This window comes from Pseudorca crassidens, chromosome 9 (genome assembly GCF_039906515.1).
Source record: "Pseudorca crassidens isolate mPseCra1 chromosome 9, mPseCra1.hap1, whole genome shotgun sequence".
In the NCBI taxonomy this organism is placed as follows: Eukaryota; Metazoa; Chordata; class Mammalia; order Artiodactyla; family Delphinidae; genus Pseudorca; species Pseudorca crassidens.
This window is the reverse complement of record NC_090304.1, coordinates 23,213,252-23,232,458: the sequence shown is the minus strand read 5'-3', so window position 1 is coordinate 23,232,458 and position 19,207 is coordinate 23,213,252. Positions and strand designations below refer to the sequence as shown.

At 40.2% G+C, this 19,207-nt stretch overlaps 1 protein-coding gene across 4 annotated transcripts in view; it reads left to right on the top strand.

The window, feature by feature from the left end:
• TRIM44 (tripartite motif containing 44) overlaps window positions 1-19,207 on the top strand; it is a 113,660-nt gene that overhangs the window by 5,026 nt on the left and 89,427 nt on the right. For all 4 annotated transcript variants that reach the window (XM_067749386.1, XM_067749387.1, XM_067749389.1 and 1 more), the window contains exon 2: window positions 15,631-15,708. In XM_067749386.1, coding sequence (XP_067605487.1) covers window positions 15,631-15,708 — 78 coding nt within the window. The remainder of the gene's footprint in view (window positions 1-15,630; window positions 15,709-19,207) is intronic.

Sequence of the window (19,207 nt, the reverse complement as noted above, 5' to 3'; positions counted from 1 at the left end):
TAGCTATCCTCTTTATTCCTTTAAGAACAGTAAGCATGTTGATTTATAATCTGTCACTGATAATTCCAGTATTTGAGGACTTTATAGACCTTTCTCTGCTAGCTATTGTTTTTGTGGTGTTTTTTAGGTTTCCTTCTTTCCTTTTGTGCTTGTTATGTTCGAGTAGCTTTTCATTGCCTTGAAAAATTATTTGTGGGGATTTCCCAAGCTTTGGCCTGAAGCTGTAGTCTTCGAAAGAGCATTTGAGTTTGCTTCTGATAAGGCCTAAGTGTACAGCTTGTTTAGGACCCCCTTAAACTAAATTAATTGCATGAGAGATTTCTTGGAACAGATTTTCAGGAGGTGCCTGCCCAAATTTACAGCCTCTTAAAGAATTTCTTTCATCCTGTCCTGCATCCCATCCCCCCACCGCCCCGTTTTGTTCGGCTCCAAGGCATGGCTCCCCACACTCCTCTTTGGAGGGTGAGATAGCGGCAACTTTAGTTTGTCTTTACTCTAGAATTTTACTCTTTGGCAGGGGTAGGAGGGTCAAAAGTCTGTATGGAAAGGGTCCCCTTTAAATGTCCCACTCTGAGCATGCTGTAGGCTTTGCTTTCTTTTATCTTCTTTCCCCCTGCCCACCTCACTTTCTGCCTATAATCAAATGCACATCCCAGTTTCTTGTGATCGGTAAATGTACTCAGATCAATAGAGCTGTTTCCTGTACTCTGCTTATGTTAACACTGGAACAGTATTACTTAACTATAGACCTTATTAGACGTTCACCAGTTTTTCCTCTAATGATTTCTGTACCAGGGTCCTCTGGCCATACTGCATTTTCTTGTTTTCGATGCTCATGATAGTTTTGAGGAGTGCCAGTCAGGTATTTGGTAGACTGTCTCTCCGTTTGGATTAGTCTGATGTCTTTCTCATGGTGAAACTGGAATTGTGGGTTTTGGGGCAATATAAATTCTCTTTTATGTTTTCCTTTTTTCACTTATCAGTATGTCTTGGAAATCACTCCATAGAGGTGCCTCTTTATTTATTCATTTTAACTGCAAATACTCTAGTGAGTGTCAGTCATTAAATTCTTAATTTATGATATTGTGTTTTTCAACTCTAGAATGCCTGTTTGGTTATTTTTTTTAAAGATCCATTTCTCTTTATCTTTTGGGATCTGATTCTTGATTATATGCCACATTTTCATGATTATTCTCATCTCATAATTTTTCATTCAATACCAGACATTGTGTTTAAAAGAACTGTAGACACTAGAGTCATATTTTCCCCCCTCAGAAAGGGCATACCATTTGCTCTGTTAGGCAGCTAGGATGAAGGGCTGATCGTTTTTATTCAATAAAAATTTGAACTTGTTTAGAGCTTGTTTGTAGCTTTAATTAGTTTCATTTCACCTCTGGTTTCATATATTTTGAGGGCAGTGTACATTTACTTATTGACAAGAAAGTAGGTCTCTTGGAATATTAAAAGTGGCTTGGCATGATGATGGTGAGAGAAGAGGATCTTTGTTATACTGCATTCATCATTCATTCACCAAGTATTTATTGAGCATTGGCCAAGGGCAGGCGCTTTCTAACCATTGAGAATATAGCAAAATGGAAGAAGTCCCTGCTTCTACTGGAGTATACATTGTGTTGGAAGGAAATAGAGAGCAACAAATGCTCAAATAAACATGTAATAACTTAATAAAGAAAAAATAAAACACTGTGGGATTAGAGAGGAACAGGAAGTATCCTAGCTCTGCCGCTTGCTTTTTGACCTTGGACAAGTTATTTAACAGTTTGGCCTTGTTTCTGTATCTCTAAAATGGGTATAAAGTTAAGAAATCAAGTAGTGTTTTGTGAGAATACAATAACTTAGTTTGTGATAACACTTTAACAATGCTTAACACATTGTAAGTGCTCTTTAAATGTTAGCTGTTGTTTTTATTATTATTAATAGGAGGAGTCTAGTTAAATGCACAAGTTCAGAGTTGAGAGGGATTTGAACAATATATGTTTTGATATCTCAGTGCCAAACCGGGCTGTGAGTGGCTAATATTGGTGGTAGAAGGCCAAATTGTTGGCGAGGGCTAGAGTAAAGCAAACTGCAGAGCGGGCCAGAATGGACAGAAAACCAGGGTAACTGTACAGCCAGAAGGGATCCGAGCAGAGGCAACGTGGAGGCTAATGCCTCAAGGACTAAGGTGAACACCTTGAAGGGATAAGTTTAACCCTAATCACTGAAGTGACTTTTAAAGTCCTACCTTTCCTCTTGTGCTGTATTTCCAGTGTGGCTCCAGAGCATTTGGTCTCCAAAGGATCCTGTGGGTCCAGATTTGAATTGAGCCTGTGCTCCAGTTTTATCGTAGGAATATAGTTACACAGCCCATATTATGACCTCACATCTGGTTCATAAACTCTCAGATATGCAGGTTTCTCTTATTGTGACCGTAATTTGTGGTTCTGAAAATGGGTCATTGGGTCTGACAAAGGAGCTTGATCTGGTTCATGGATATTTTCATATGAAAATTCTTAAGTTGTCAAGGGAATTTGCATTCATAGCTATATTTAATGAATCATTTTGTTCAACAGTATAAGTGCAATTACATGTATTCAGAACTCTAGACCAGTAATTTAAAAAATTATTTTGAACATAACCTACAGTAGGGGTTATGTTCAGATAACCACTATATGTAAATATAGTTTACATTGTGGTCTAGTTTACATACACACATGCACACACACATACTTTAACTCAAACGGAGCACTGTTAACGTTATTGCATATGATGTGTTCTGTTTGTATTCTATTCTGTTCAAAAAAATTTCTGGATTCTCCCAATAAATAGATTTCATTGTACCCTAATGGGTCATGTCCTGTAGTTTGAAAAACACTTGTCTCGTTCACTCTAAGATCACCTGAAGAAAAGGTGGAGTCTTATAAAATGGCAAAGGGAGAAATGATTGGCAGAGTTCTGCAAGTACTTATAAGCATCTATGGCGTTCTTAACATGGCTTTGTTATGGACAGATCCAAAAGTTTTGAAATCACTCCCTTTGCCCTTGAGTGTGTCTTTAAGATGGGTATTTGGAAAGAAGAATGTTTGGTTAAGTGACAGAACAACTGCAGGGGCGCCCCAACGAGGGGGCTCTAGTGGCAGGGCGGTCGGGAGGGTACAGGCATATTCTCTGGACAGCTGTGACTCTGGAGGGGCTGGAGATGGGGGTATGCCGCTGCTGTGTCTTGTAATGGCCGGCGGCTCTGGCTCTGTGCTCAGCTCATAAGCAGCTCTGGCAGGGAGGCAGAAGGTTGAATGTCTGCTGTAATTTCCCTATTTATGTTTTTATTCTTGACTAAAAGGATTTGGAGTACCTTCTAATAAAACCATTAAGTGCTGTCTACACAGTGGTTCAGTCTGTGTCTTATTTATTTGTATAGAATAAGACAAAAGCTAAGACTAAGGTAAAGGGAATGATTGAAGCTGCCACAAATGGTTGATGGAAAGTTAAAGTGAGGCCTCCCGTTCTGGGATTCTCCATCTCAGTCTACTCTTCAAAATGTACTTTCTTTACCTGTAATAAGTCTGGGACGTATGCAGTGAAGAGGACAGACAGGGCCCTAGCTTTTATGGAGTTTACCCTTTAGCTGGGGAGAGAGATAAGGTAGGGTAATTTTGGATGGTAGTGTGTACTATGAAAACAATAAGTCATAGCAACGAAAGAGTGAGTGATGTGGCAGGAGGGCAGGAGGGAGTTACTTTTTGACCAAGTAGTCATGGAAGGTGTCTCTGAGCATGTGACATTAAGGCAGAGACCTGAATTATGAGATCTTGCAGAGATCTAGAGAAAACCTCCTATTGTGTTACCACTCAGTGCCTTTTGCACGAAGTCCAGTGATTCATAGCAGAGATGATCGGTTTGGTTCATAGGACTCTTCAAAAAGGAATTAGATGGCTCTTGAAGTGAGAGGAGTAGTGTAGTTCTGGCAATTGTAATGTGCTGTTAACACAGGTGAAAATACTGTGGAGGGAATGTGAGCTTATGGGGATCTCTTTGACAATAGCTCAGTTTTTCAGGGGATTCAACATTCATGGTGATGGAACTTCATTAAAGAGAGCCTAGAGGGCTTCTGCAGGGTTAAGTGGAGGGGAAGAGTCATCTAATTATGTTCAGTTAGGGACGTGGACTCTTCCCACAATCTTTGTTATTAAAATTACAGTTTATAATCTAAGAATTAAGAAAAAGTCTGGGAGAAGAGTGGTTAAGGCGGAAAGAATGGTGAATGCAAAGGCTTTAAGGTAGAGGTGAACTTGGGGTGTTGGAGGGACAGCAGAAAGGTCACTCTGGAGTATATTGGAATGAAAGAGGAGTGGCAGGTAGGTTAAACAGTAGGTTAAACTGTGTTTCTCACCTTGTTGCCACATTTTGGAATCACCTGTGGAGGGAGATTCTTTAGAAAATACCTGTGATTGGCCTCAGCCCAGCCTTAAATCAAAATCTTTGGGGATGATCATTCTATAAAAAAGACATATTTTATAGAATGTCTTTCTATTGGGATTTGTCTTCTTTTCATGTTGTGGTTAGACTGGAGTTACTGTTTTTAGGAGGAAGACCACAGAATTAAGGGTACACACTATCAAGAGGATTGTTGAGGGAAAAGGTCCATACTTTCCCTGCTCTCTCCCAAGAATCCAGTGCCCTCTTTTTTCTCTTCCCTGACCTTTCAATCAGAATAGATTAATAGGTTAATAGGCATATTGTACTATTAGATGACTGCTTTTCAGGGTAAGGTTGCTGATGCAGTAGGTGTATTATTCTTAAGCCCCTCTGGGGATAAAGGACTATGTGTCTGTGGCACCACCTTTTCTTGACCACAGCCCACAACATGGAGGTTGCCCTGCTGTCCACTGATAACACCCACCTTTTCTCTTCCCTTGCATCGGACCCAAACTGAGAAGCCAGAGATCTGTCAGTGTCAGTGCGCAGTGTGTCTTCTGCTTGAAGTTACAGTTCAATCTGGGATAACTAGCTCAGTTTCACGCTCCTGTTCCTGTTGTGGGTTTAATATCCAGAGCCAGGGAGTAAATCTGTTGTGCAGCAGGAAGGAGCACAGAGACTAATGGACCTCTCAGAAGAGAAGACAGAGTACAGACCAAGAAGGGGTGAAACAAAAACTTCAGTGCGGATATGTGGGGCAGAGATGAGAATCTTGTTTGTGGGTGTGTGTGCGACTATGATAGGGATCAAGCCAACATGACATTGGGGGATAAAAAAATCAATATTGATGCCCTTTTCCGATGTCAAAAATGAATCAAGGGGCTTCCCTGTTGGTGCAGTGGTTGAGAGTCCGCCTGCCGATGCAGGGGACACGAGTTCGTGCCCCGGTCCGGGAAGATCCCACATGCCGCGGAGCGGCTGGGCCCATGAGCCATGGCCGCTGAGCCTGCGTGTCCGGAGCCTGTGCTCTGCAACGGGAGAGGCCACAACAGTGAGAAGCCCGGGTATCGCAAAAAAAAAAAAAAAAAAAAAAAAAGAGTCAAGAATGAAAAAAAAATGAAACCAACCAAGCAAAATCTTCCAGATACTCTAAGTGCTCAGTCTATAATTTACGGCAAGTAACCATATAGGCAATGACTGATGTATATTGTGGTGTACTAAATTATTGTCGAACATTTAATTATAAATTAAGCTCACTTCAAATGTATTTAGCTAGTTTCTGATGGGGTAGCAGAGCAATCTGCTTTTAACTTCAACAGGATATTAGAGAAAGCATTATACTATATCCAAACTGTAGCATATAGTTAGCTTTTTTGTCAAAAACTGGTGTTTTTAAGTTAATTTTATTTATGTGAATAATTTTTGAGCACTTAAGGTGTGCTACATGACGGATATTGATAAAGAAAGATGCCTGACATCAGGAAGCTTATAGTCTTTTCACATGCTTATTTGCATATAAATACTAGAAGAGAGGTACAAATAGTATGTCGTGGGGACTCAGAGAAAAGAGAAGTTATTTTCAGCTGGAGACGTGGAATCAGGAAAGATTTCTTAGAAGAAGTGGTATTTGAGGTGGACCTTCAAAGATGGATAGGATTTTACTAGGTAGATGTGACTAGAGTGTTAGGCAGCTGTCCTCTGTGTTCCCATAGCAACAGTTTGTACTATTATAGCATTAAATACAGTATACTACATCAATATTATTTCTTCCCACCATGTCTCTGTCTTGCGTGGGTCATAAACTCTTCTTCTAGGGTTAGGACTGTATGTTACACATCTTTGTGTTCCCAGCACCTAGCACAGTGCCTGTTGGAGAGTAGATATACATGAAATATTTGGTAAATGTATGATATGAAGTATAATAATCTCACATAGTCACAGGGCATCAATGAAGAACTGAAAGAGTGTTGCATAGTGATTTGCTATATCAGTGTTTACATTAAGTTTAACTGCATCTGAAATAATGAAATAATTTGGAAAAATCCAAAATAACAGCAGCTCGAACAAGGTGGATGTTTTATTTTCTCTTGTATAGAAGGATGTAGGCAGTCCAAAGCTGGTATAGAGGAACCATGCAGTTATTAGGAATCTAGGCTCTTTCTACCTCTGCTCTGCTGTCCTCAGGGTATGGTTCTTGTCATGGACCAAGATGACTCCTGGAGGTCCAGCCAGTACATCTGAGTTCCAGGAGAGCAGGCACGGGAAAGTGAAGATGGGAACACCCCTTTATTTTAAGAGAACCCTCCAGAAGTTGCGCGCATTGCTGCTTATGTTTCATTGGCTGGAGTTCAGTCCCATGGCCTTATCTAGTTGCAAGAGAGGATGGGAAACAGTCTTTTCTTCAGGCCATGGTGTGTCCAGCTAAAACTGGAGTCTCTTACTAAGGAAGAATGGGAGAATGAATATGAAAGACCAAGCAGTCTTGCCTTAATTGGCTTTGCAGTCTATGCGTTTGAATCCTGGCTCTGCTACTTATTACCTGTGTCATGTTGGAGAATTCACTCAGTCTCTCTGAATCTTGGTTTCCTCATCTGTAACATGGGCATAATAATTATTTCTCCTTTTTGGGTTGTAGTGAAGAACAAACAAGATGATACATGTAAAGAGCTTAGCACAGTGCCTGGAATATAATAATCCCTCAGCAATTAGTGACTCTTACTCTTATTATCCTTACAGAGTCAACTAAAGTTCTATTCTGCGTTCAATTCCAGACCAGGTAGTCTGGCAGAAGTAGAAGTTCGGACACCAAGTTTCTTTTGGTGAACGCTGTTCAGCCCCCTCTCCTTCTGTTCCTTCTGACTGCTCTATGCTGGTGGGTAGATAGGCTGGTGAAAAACTTGTCTTCAGAGAAGAGGCTCCTGTATATTTCAGTGTCCTGCTGGTGCCATGTGCACTAGCTAACCAAAACACAGCTGGTATGTCTAATTTTAGGTTCACAAGTCTTGCTGGTTGTCCTCTTTAAATTCTGTTTTACATTCTGAACTGTAGGAAATTTTTATAGAAGTGGAGAGGAGGCAGGGGCAGTACACCCTTTATTTTCTAGTTAGAAAATAGCCTCTGTTTTCTTTCCAGTAGGCAGTCGTGGGGGAAAGAGGTTAGAGGCACCCCTACTGTTCTCCACTCTGTTCTTTGGGTCTCTGTGAACCCTGGCAGGGTAACCTGTGTTGAGTGAAAGACTCTGACTTCATGTGTGTGAAGAATGGAAATGCTAGCCTTTAGCTGAGGTTATAAAACTAAGAGAGTCTAGAAACTCTTATCTGCTGTTGAATTTTGAGGCTCTTTCCCGAGATTAGAATAATAATAATAATTATTAAGTGGCTTTAGGTCAGGTGCTTTTCACCTCATTATTTCAGTTGATCTCAATATAACTCCCACAATAACCTGTATTATTCTGATTCTCATTTTACAGATGAGAAAACTGATACTCAAAGAGGTTGAGCTTTGTGGAAGTTCACCTAGTTTATAAGTGGAAGGATTAGGATTTGAATCCAGGTCTAACCCCAAAGGACATTTTCATTCACCCATCCCATTTAGCCTCTACTCTTAATTATTCCCACTTACATTTAACCTTTCTAAGTTGTACTGACGCAATCTCCTGATGTTTATTATCTCTGTGAAGGTATTTAGTAGATACTTTATGAATATTCTAATCAGACTATTAAAACTATTCTTTCCCAGGCTTCCCTGGTGGCGCAGTGGTTGAGAGTCCGCCTGCCGATGCAGGGGACACGGGTTCGTGCCCTGGTCCGGGAAGATCCCACATGCCGCGGAGCGGCTGGGCCCGTGAGCCATGGCCGCTGAGCCTGCGCGTCCGGAGCCTGTTGCTCCGCAGCGGGAGAGGCCACAACAGTGAGAGGCCCACGTACCACAAAAAACAAACAAACAAACAAAACAAAAAACAAAAACAAACAGAAAAACTATTCTTTCCCTTCCATCTGGATTTTTCTTCCTAGATATTTTACAGAGTATTTTGATTGTATCAGATTGTTTTGTTCATTTTTTTCCACTCAGCACTTCTCTAGCTCAGTACTTGATACTTAGCAGTCACTCAATAGACTTAATCACTTAATAATAACAATAACAACAATGATAACTAAAATTTATTGAGAACTTAGTAGGTACCAGGTTCTGTGCTATAAACTTCCTACATTTTATGTCATTTAATTTTTACCACAATTTTTTGAGGTACAGTTTCGTTAAGATATTTTTCTATGTTGTTTGAAATTAGTGGCGTGGTGTTTTTTTCCTTTGATCTATTCACTCAGTCAGGTGGAGTATTTGGGGCTGTAGGGAATTTAACAGTGAACAATTCTAAGTACTGGTCTCATGGAGCTTTTGTTGTCAGAGCAAAACAGACACAAGCAAGTTAAACAGTAAATAACATTTTAAATAATGATAAATGCCATGAATAACAAACTAGGGGAAGGAGAAAGAGAGTGACTGGAATGGGGAGTGAGAGAGAGGCTGTTTAAGGATCTAACAAGGACTGGGTATAGTTAGAGCCAGTGGTGGGAAGATCTGGTGGCATAGTGATCTGAATGGAGGAAGTAAGCGAGTGTAGAAGCACTGAGATGGAACAAGCTTACTGAGGATAAAAAAGATGGCTGGAGGATAATGAGTCAGGGTTCCAGGTAGCGGGTAGTAGATGAGGTCAGACTGTCAAGTAGGCCATGGTAAAGATATTGGATTTCCTTCTGAGTAGCCATAGACTGTTTAAGCAGGAGAATGAGTGATCTGATTCACGTTCTTAAAATTTCCCTCTGGTGCCTGTGTGGGGAATGGAGGGTAGGGTAGGCGAGTGGGAGTGGTGTTGCTCCTTGGCTTAGGACCAAACAGGGAATAGTGGAGATGGTGAAGAGTAGTGGGACTTGGCCTGTGTTTTAGAGTTAGGTCTGAAAAGACTTGGGGGTAGGTTTGCTCAGGCCCCCAAAATATTTTGGATCTAAGCAACTATATAAAGGTGGTTGCCTAACATAGGAGTGGATTTGGAGTTGGAAAATCAAGTCATGTGAAGAAGATGGTAAAGAATTTTTGGACATGGCGTGGTGAAACTAAAATTTTATGGCGTACTAAAATTCAGTTTCATTTCCTTTTGTCAGGGCTTTGCTTTCTGATTGGATTCCTTAGGAGGACTTCTTACATATTCTATCTCCCAGTCCTTTTCCACTGTTTCTCCCAAAAAAACCTTTTTGTGAAAATGATAGAAAGTTGGATTGATTTTGTTTTTGTAAGCATGGTAGCAACACAAGGCTAGTGGGATAGGAAAAAACCAAAATACGCAGCCAGTATTCTTTCTGAACTCAGCATCTTCTGATTCTTTATAATACAGAATTCAATATTTAGGAACTAGTTTAGGATATTAAGTGATTTACACTTACATTTCTACTGACACATGACTTTTCTTTTGGTGCCCAGCTGGTTATTGGCATTAGACTAGACTGACTCCCATGAAAGTACAGAGACTGGTTGTCAAGATCTTATTCTGATGTCCCTTTTACCTACCATATTCCACTTTTGTTTCTGCCTCTTGCCCATTTTCAAAGAATGTTTGCATTAGAATGTGCTGTATTATTTCTGTGTTTCGGAGTGAATGGATGGACATGTGTTTATGAGGTATTCTGAACCCCTTTGAAGAAAGGCATGCCAACTTCCTTGGTGTTCAAACACAAGGACCCTTAGAGACAGAAAACTTTCAGAGGGAGTTCTTGCAGGGGTAGCAACTTCAACTGTCTACAGGGACCAGAAAGGTAATGTAAATGAGAGAAGCCAGCCAGGGTAACTATGGCAAACTGGAGGGAGCTTGCCTTGCCTAAAGCGGGTAGTTGCTACTCAGCTTCAGCCAGTTGCTGCTATGTGGGAGAGGGAGCCCAGTACAGTCATACCTTTCAGATTTTTAGAAGAAGCTGGAAATCTTTATTATGTCGTACCTCCTGGTTTTTAAATGTTGACAATGAATTTAAAATTCCTAGTATGCTGTGTGGGACAACACTCTAAAAACACAACAAAACCAAAGTTGTGTAGGCTGCAGCCTGCAAATCTGTAGGTTCTGATTTGGCCCATTTTCCTCATTTACAGGTTGAGAAACAGAAACTCAGAGATGTAAAATGACTTTTCCAAGCTCATATAGCAATTAGTAGGAATGGAGCCTGAGTCTCCTTTCTCTTTATGCAATGCCCTTTACACTAGGAAAGTTAAACTTTTGGGGGACTTTGGGGAGCGCTCAAGTCCCTTTTCATAGAAAAGTGCATGTACATTGCAAATTTTGTGTACAGCTTTGGGGATTTCAAACTCCCGGAAATAGATACGTGAATACTAGGTAGAGAACCCTTTCTTATACCTTTGGTTCATGTTTGCATGCAAAAGGAACAGTGCCCCAGTATTTATACTTAGGCAAACTCATGGAGAGAGACACTCGAAGCAGAAGCCCTAGATCTGTCCTCTCTTCCTCCCTCCCTTCCTTTTTGTATATTAAATCTTAATTAGATAATAGGAATAAATTTATGTAAGTCTAAGACTCTTCCTACTACTATTCCCACTACTAGTCCTTCCAGTCATTGCTTTCTAGTCTTTTACATACATATGTATCACCCATAAAAATGAATAGTTTTATGCTTTTTAAATAAATGATATAGTATGCATTGTTTTGCAACTTTTAAAAAATTCAGCGTTGTGTCTCATTCTTTTTATTTGCTATATCAGATCCCATTTGTTAATTCCATAGTTTATTTGGCCACCCACTATTGATGGATGTTTAGGATGTTTCCCGTTTTTCAGTATTACAAGCAGTGCTGCCATAAATATTGTTTTTCATACCTCCCTGGCCCATGTTAGTGCTTCTCAAGGGGAGAAAGTGAAAAATGGACTTGCTAGGCATGTGATTTCAAAGTAGCTTTATTATATTATATCAGCAACATATGAAAATCCCCAGCCTGCCCAAAGTCTCTCATCACTCGGTATTATCAAATCAAAACTTTTTTTTTTCAATGTGATGGATAAGAAATGATATGATAATTACAAGTAAGTTAGAGCATCTTTTACATCTTTTCATATGTGTGTTAGCCGTTTCACATTTCTGTTATGTTCATATCCTTTGTTGGGATTTTTTTTATGCTTATTTGGCTTTTTCTTATTTACAGGAATCCCTTATGTATTTTCGCATTATTCTTGATACCAACCTCTTCTCTTGTATATGTTATAAATCTTTTTCATTTAGATCTTTTTGATCCTGGTTTTGCTACTGACTAGCTCTGTGATTTGGTGGACATCATTTGACTTCCACAGAACCATTTCTCTCTATTGTACAGTGTGAATACACTACCTTTTAGTTATTGTGTTACTGTGTAATGCTAGTTAAACAGTGTATGGGCTCTGTGATTTGGGGGTTTCTCATTTGATTTTCACCAGCCATTTTTCCCAGCTGTAAAGTGAGAATTTTTGGTTTATTGTGAAATGCCAATGAAAGAGCATATGAAAGTGCCTTGGAGAATAAAGAATACCTTCAAATGTAGGCATTTTGTCCTTTCTTTGGCTTTATTATGATTCATCCCTAGGAGTTGGCTTTTATGAAGCATCCCCCATCTCCATAGATGGATCAAGCTTTGAGGGGTGTTATTACACAACATAGCGCTTGTCTTGTTTTAATCTACACTCTTCTTGGGGGAGGAAAGAGGTACATAAACAAGATAGGCTCACATTGAGCTCCTGTGTTCTTGGAATGCATTGTGTGGAATGGAGGTGAGGAAGAGTGGTATCAGGCGAATCTCACTTCTTCACTCACAGTGCTTCCCCCAGGGACTGACATAGCATAATCTGGCCATTTATGGAACCAAATGTCTACAAGGTTAGAATTCGTCTAACTTCTCAATTAGAACACAGGTTTCAGAGGCAACTCTTCCATTCCACCACAGTAGGGAACTCTGAAAGTATTGTCTATTCCAGTTACCTTTTGACTGATGACTGCCCTCTGCAAACAAATAATTAACTAAAACATGATACTATCCGATGGTTTGGGGCCACTCATACTCAAATACCACCTTAGACCTAGACAGCTCTGTGCCCCTGCCCTATGCTTTTGAGGGTCTTTCCTTTGGCCATGGCTGCCCCCTTCTAGACCGCTCTCCAAGTATCCAGGACCCAAGAATTACCTGATGAAATGTCCTGACCCTGTGTCCAGGGCCTGCAGAGGCTCTTTCTGAGCCCATCCTCCCAAAGGTGGACCAAACCATTAGACCCCGCCCCTGATATGCGCGTTTGTAGGACCCAGGTGTGGCCAAGGCGACTGTTTGAGAGAGATGTGCCCAGAGCTTGGGTGTATTCGCTTGAACATCTGTGTACAATGCTCCTTGAGGTGCAGGAAGGGACTGGGGTGTGCGAAAAGAAAGGAAGTGGCTTTGGGGCCAGGGTTGTCCATTTGTACTCTTACCCAGCTCTGCCGCTGTCAGAGGAGGGTCTGCCCAGAGGACCCTCTCCCTTCTGACCAACTGCTTATTTGGTGGGGGAGGGGTTAAAAAAGCTATTGGGGAAGGTTTTTTCACCACCCGTTTAGAGGCTGGCTCAATACAGACCCCAATTATCTCTGAGAATATTCTCAAAGAGAGAGGGGTGGGGAGGTAGTATGGGTGAATTTCCTGAAGGAAGAGTCTCTGTGCCTCTCCTCTGTCACTCCCCTGGGTAGGCAGTGCTGCGGATGCTTTGTAAAAAGGAGGAAGGATTCTGCTGACACACTGTTTTTATGAAAGAAGGCTAAGGGTTCCCTTATCTCTCCACACAAGGCACATCTGCCTGCAAACAGGCTGTCTGCTTCTTAGGGATTCCTTCGTCGTCCTGTTTCTCTTCTGAATGTTTTAAGACACAGTTTGGTGCATTCCTTTCTGTTCTCTAGAGCCAGGGGGAAAGTCATAATATATCAAAGGCTCTTGCTGAAGAGCTTAAAATGGGTGCTGGCAGCTGGGATGTGGGGGAAAAGAGTTTTCCAGGGACAAGTGACCTGCTTGTTCCAGCCAATGAGAAGCAGGTTAGAGGAATGATATCACCAGACAGTCTTTATTGTCTGATCATCTCATAAAAGCAGGATTGTGTCTGGCAATTTAACCCTTTTTTAGGTACTTTGGGTCTCATGCACTCCCCTGGTGTGTGACCTCCAGATTCCTTTTCCCACCTGTCTGCTGTGAGACCAGAGATGAAAGATTTAGATTGGTGAAGAAATTTGGAAAGTTGTCATCATTTTAAAAGTAAAACTAAAAATACAAATTATTAAAATTTAGAACCACAGTTAGGATGGGAATGTCAGCTAAGCTGTGTTTGGAGAGCACATCTAAAGCAGATATCGGTCTTAGGTTACATCAGACTTTCACTGTGTAGACTTGGGAGAGAAAGGAGGTTAGAGGGGAAAAAAGGATTTAGGCTTTAGTCTGTTTTAATCTATATGATGGAGTCTTACTAAGTAGGTCCTGTTTTGGAGGAATTGGAATTTTCCCCCCAAATTTGGAAACTATCACTGATTCTGAGGCCAATTTTGAAGAACAGACATTTGTAGTACTTGTTTATATTGTACTTATTTATTGTCCCATACCCATAAAAATGACAAGTCATTTTACTTACTCATACCTCCTTTCCAACACTGGTAAAATGAGAGTGATTATCCTATCCTATCCCCAAGGAGTTGAGATAAGAAAATAAACTAATTCATGTGACTTTACATTGTGCTACACACATGTATTATTATAAGGGCATTCATATCTTAAGATTGCATATTCATTTGTTTATTCAGCAGACTTTTTTGAACACCACCTTGATGCTGAACACAGATAGAGGTAAAAAGTGTAGTTCTTACCTTTAAGGAATTTAAAATATTGTGAGGGAGACAGACAGTAATAATAAATATGTCTCGTACATCTATTGTCTTTAGCATGTGCCAGGCCCTGTTCCAAGTACCTTGATGTATATGAGCTCATGTTGTCTTTCTACAACCCTATGAAATGGGTACTATTATTAGCTTCATACTATAAGGAAATTGAGGCGCTGAGAGGCTAAGTGACTTGCCTGAGGTCACACAGATCTAGTGGTAGATTTGGGACTTGAATCCAGGCAGTGTGGCTTTAGTCTGTGCTTTAAATCTGTGCTGACCGGTACAGTAGTCACTAGCCATAGATGGCTTTGGTGCACTTGAAATGTGGTAAGTCCAAATTGAATTGGGCTGTAAGTGTGAAATACACACTAGATTTCAAAGACCTAGTATGAAAAAAATGTATAAAATACCTCATGTTGAAATTACATGTTGCAATGATAATATTTTGGATATACTGAGTTAAGTAAAATGTATTCAAATTAATTTCCTTTTATTTTTGTGACTACTCAAACACTTAAAATTATATATGTGGCTTGCATTTGTGGCTTACATTATATTTCTGTTGGATTTTGCTAGTCTAAATCATTATAATGCAGTAATAACAACAATATAATAGGTGACATTTATTGAGCACTTACTGTGTGCCACGTAGTGTGCTAACGCCTTTACAAACAGCATTTCAATTAAGCTTCAAAATAACCCTTTTTATAATCCCCATTTTATCGAAGAGGGATAAGTTTTCAAGAAAGTCAGTATTTGCCTGAGGTTAGTCAACTCGTTAATGCCGACCCCAAATTTGAAACCTTATATTTCTGACTCAAAAACCTGTATTCAACTGAATACACTGAAATACCATTTCCAATTAGGGTTAAATCTTGGGGAATTTTCTTTGTTTTTATTTTTGTGAGAATATTTAATATTGCATACTTCTGTATTTGTGATGTAGAAGTTTAAAATAAAAATCACTTGGTCATAAAATAGACATCCCAGATAGAAATCTCTTTTGCAAAGCCTCAGCCCTCTGTGAATACTGGTGCAGTTGAGCCCTGAGATGAAGCAGTGAGTCAGCCTGTACAAATTGCATTTAATTTTCGTTCCAATTGTTCTCTCAGGTCACTGGGCAATTTATGTCCTGACCCTCTTTGTCCATAGAGAAGAGGAAGAGGGGCAACACATCTTTTCTTAGTCGTTTAGTCCTCTCGGGTGATAAGAAGAAATTGCCTTCCGTTTCATTGTCCCATGAAATGCTGTTTGTGTTCGAGAGAGCAACAAAATGCTGTCTAATGACCCCTGACTTTTCTTTCTTCTAGAGCAAAGATTCAGGCGGACTGAAGGCGGCTATGATAGAGTTGGTGGAAAGGTTAAAGTTCAAGAGCTCAGACCCTAAAGTAAGTATTGTTTTGGAATTAATTGGATATTGGTACCCCAAGTATTTCATTCTCCTTGAGCTAAATTCGAGGGATGTTAATGATGATCTATCTGAACATTGCATCAAGATCTAATTAAGCCTACCCATCAAAAGCCATGTTCTAACATGCCTGAAGATAAGTCATCTATTTTTCCCCTTCTCTATTTTATGATTTACAACACATAATCGTTCATTGTTTTCTCTGAACTGCAGACAAGTGCATTTTTAATCTTCTTTTACCGGGCCTTCGAGACTACTGGCCTCTGTGTCCATTAAATCCAACCAAAGGCATCAGAGATACCATCAGCTTAATGCTGGGGACTGGAACAAGCTCAGGCCTATCCAGTTGGTGTTCAGTACTAGCGTCTTGTCACTCCCCCACTTAACGGGAGCCAGCTGCCACTGTGAATACTTTTGCCCTCATGAGCTGGAGTCTGGTCTGGGAAATGGTTTAAGCTTCCCAGCTTTCTTCGCAAGATGTTGGGGGCTGTAGGATTGATATTCTGGGAGACGCCATACCAGGGTTGTGGGTGGACTGGGAACTGAACGTGCCAGAGGGATTATGACTAATGTAGCCTCCCTTCTCCTACTCAGACGTTTGCTGTGGCGCTACCCGGTACTGGTGCCAGCTGGCTTTGCCTGAGAGTCAAAGCCTTTCACAATTAAATAGGGAAAGGAGCGTGATTTTATTTGGCTTTTTATACTGTCTTTTTTTTAATTAAAAAATTTTATAAGGGGAATAAGACTAGCATTTCTTGAGCACCTAATAAGAGCCGGGCACTGTGCTAGGAGCCTTACATACCTTTTAAAAAATTTGTGGTAAAATATACATGATGAAATTTCCCATTTGAACCACTTTTAATTGTGCAGCTCAGCAGCCTTAAGCACATTCACATTGTTGTGCAGCATCACCACCATCCATCTCCAGAACTCTTTCCATCATCCCAAACTGAAACTGCCCCCATTAAGCACTAACTTGTTATTCTCCCTCTCCTCTTACACACTTGTGATCGTTGCAGTAACCTTGTAAATTAGCTTTTATTTCCCATTTTATTGATAAGAACACATTGGGGTAACTTTTGTCGATTTTCTTAGCTCAAAGTAGAAAGACCTCCCTCCCTCAAAACCACTTATATGAAAGTAGTTTTCCTTTAGTAAAGATGAACCAATTAATTATTAAAGATAACAGAAAGCTTTTTTTACCGAGTTTCTCTGGTTTCTGGGACAACAGCTATCCTGAAGGAGACAACTGTATTTCCTCTTTCTGCCACACCCACATGCTTATAGACAGTGAAGAGCAAGAGAATGTGTACAGATTACACTGAGTGGCTTCTGTGCATGATGATAATACAGGTAAAGTGCTTTGGGAACCTTTATGAATGCATATAGTGCTTCTGATGGGAAACTTGCCAGAGCTGAAAGAATTGAGTAGTCCCCATGAGAGCAACCCGTGGAAACCTCAGGATTTTCCTACGATGCATCATAAGCTAAAGGATATTTGTTAGGACCTCACTTGATCTTGGATATGTTTATACACACTCACCTTTCTTTCGTCTTCTCTTTGTCTCTCCCTGGATAATTTCCCACTAATCTATTTTATTTTCAAGCCGCTTTCTAGCCTAACATATGTGTATGCCATTTTTACCTGGAGCCAGCTTGAAGAAGGACCATCATAATTGCAGGATGACTGTTAGATCACAAATAGGGGATGAAAAATGGGACACTTAAATACATAATTTCTGCAACAAAGAAAATTTTCCCAGAAACAAATTGGTGTCTTCCAAAAGAACTCATTAAGTTTTTAGTCTGTTCTGTTTTCCCTCCAAACCCCACCATCCTTTTTTTAAGTTGGCTTATTTAAGAAGAGCAGAATCTCCTAGGCTTTATGACCTGTCATTTTCTGGCACAGCAGCTTTACATAGAAGCACTGACTGAGTCGTGGAGCCCCGAACACTCTCTCTGCCTCACTTCCTCTAGAATTCCCTAAAGCCTCACAAAGCTGGATTAGTCCAGACACTGAGGTCTACCGGGGACTGAGTTAATTTTTACCTCTCAGTTTTGCCAGAGAGGAGTGGAAGATGCCTAGATTAACCTTTTATTAAATTATAAAATAATATATGCGTATAGATTAAAAATACAGCTATCCGTAAAGGAAAAATAAAAAAATACAGCTATAAATAAAAATAATAAATAATAAAAAAATACAGCTATCCATAAAGGAAAAGGAAAATGGATTTCCCTTAAATTAACCACTATTAACAGCTTAGTGTGTAACCTCCTAGACATTTTTTCACGTGGAAATACGCTTCGAAGATATATTACAAAAATTATACCATAGCTGTGGTTTTATCACACAGAATATCTTAAACATTCTTCTATGTCAGTAATATAGACTTCTTAATGAGATGCCTCATTTTGTCCAAAATATTTGTCAGAAATCCTCTTTTCTTCAGAGCAATGGTTCTTAAACTTCAGTGTTCATGAAAATCGCCTGGGGGACTTACTAAAATACAGAGTGCTGGACCCACCCCCAGAGTTTCTGATTCAGTGTGTCTGGGGGAACTAGAAACTGTGCTGGACCTTGGTTATTTTCCTGCCATCTTGTGTTTTGGTTTTCTTCGTTCTTTCAGCAAATAGCCAGAAGAGCCCTTGTAAGGCCAAATGATTTCAACCTTGAAAAAAATGAAATACATAAAATTCCAGGCTTAGAAAACAAATAAATTGAGCTGAGGGAGCAAAGGAGTAAGAGAGGGGAAGGGAGGTAAACTGAGTCATCAGCTTGGGCTCCCTGAGAGGACAGGGTTCCTTTAAACAGCTATGGCCAGCAGAGAAGTAGCAAAGCCAAAAAAAGGGAAAGGAGTCCTGGTCAGGAATTAGGAGGATGATCAAGGCCATCGCCATGGTCCAGGAGTGGGCTGAGTTCTCAAACCAGAGGAACAGCAGGAGACATCAAATCCCAGCTACTAGGGGTGAGCCCAAGGATGGGTATGAGAGCCAGAGATGGTTGCTAAATAAGGCACAGGTCCAGATGAAGTGGTGTGCGTGCATGTTGCTGTGGTGAGCCCTGTTTTAAAGGGGGCAGACCTCCAGGGATCCAGAACTTGTGTACAGTGGAAAGAAATGATTTTTAATAACAGTCTTTATTTTGTTTAATTGGAAGTGGTCTATTAAATAATCCTAATGCGTTTGACTTGATCCAGTTTGCAAACTTTTTTTTGCAGCCAGACTTTTCAGAAACATCTGTTGCACAAAGCAGCATTTTAGTCGCTAGATTTCTTATATTTATGCTAGACTTTGGGGAAATTAAAAGATGTAGTTAATCAGGGGTATGTATGTGTGTATATGTCCGGACTAGATTTTTAGGAAATTTAGAGCATCTGAGTTCTTTACAGCTTTCCTTTGTAGTGACTATGCAATTATCTTTCATAGTTTACCCAGAGGGAACTGAAACTTAGAAAACACATTGATTTCCTTCCTTT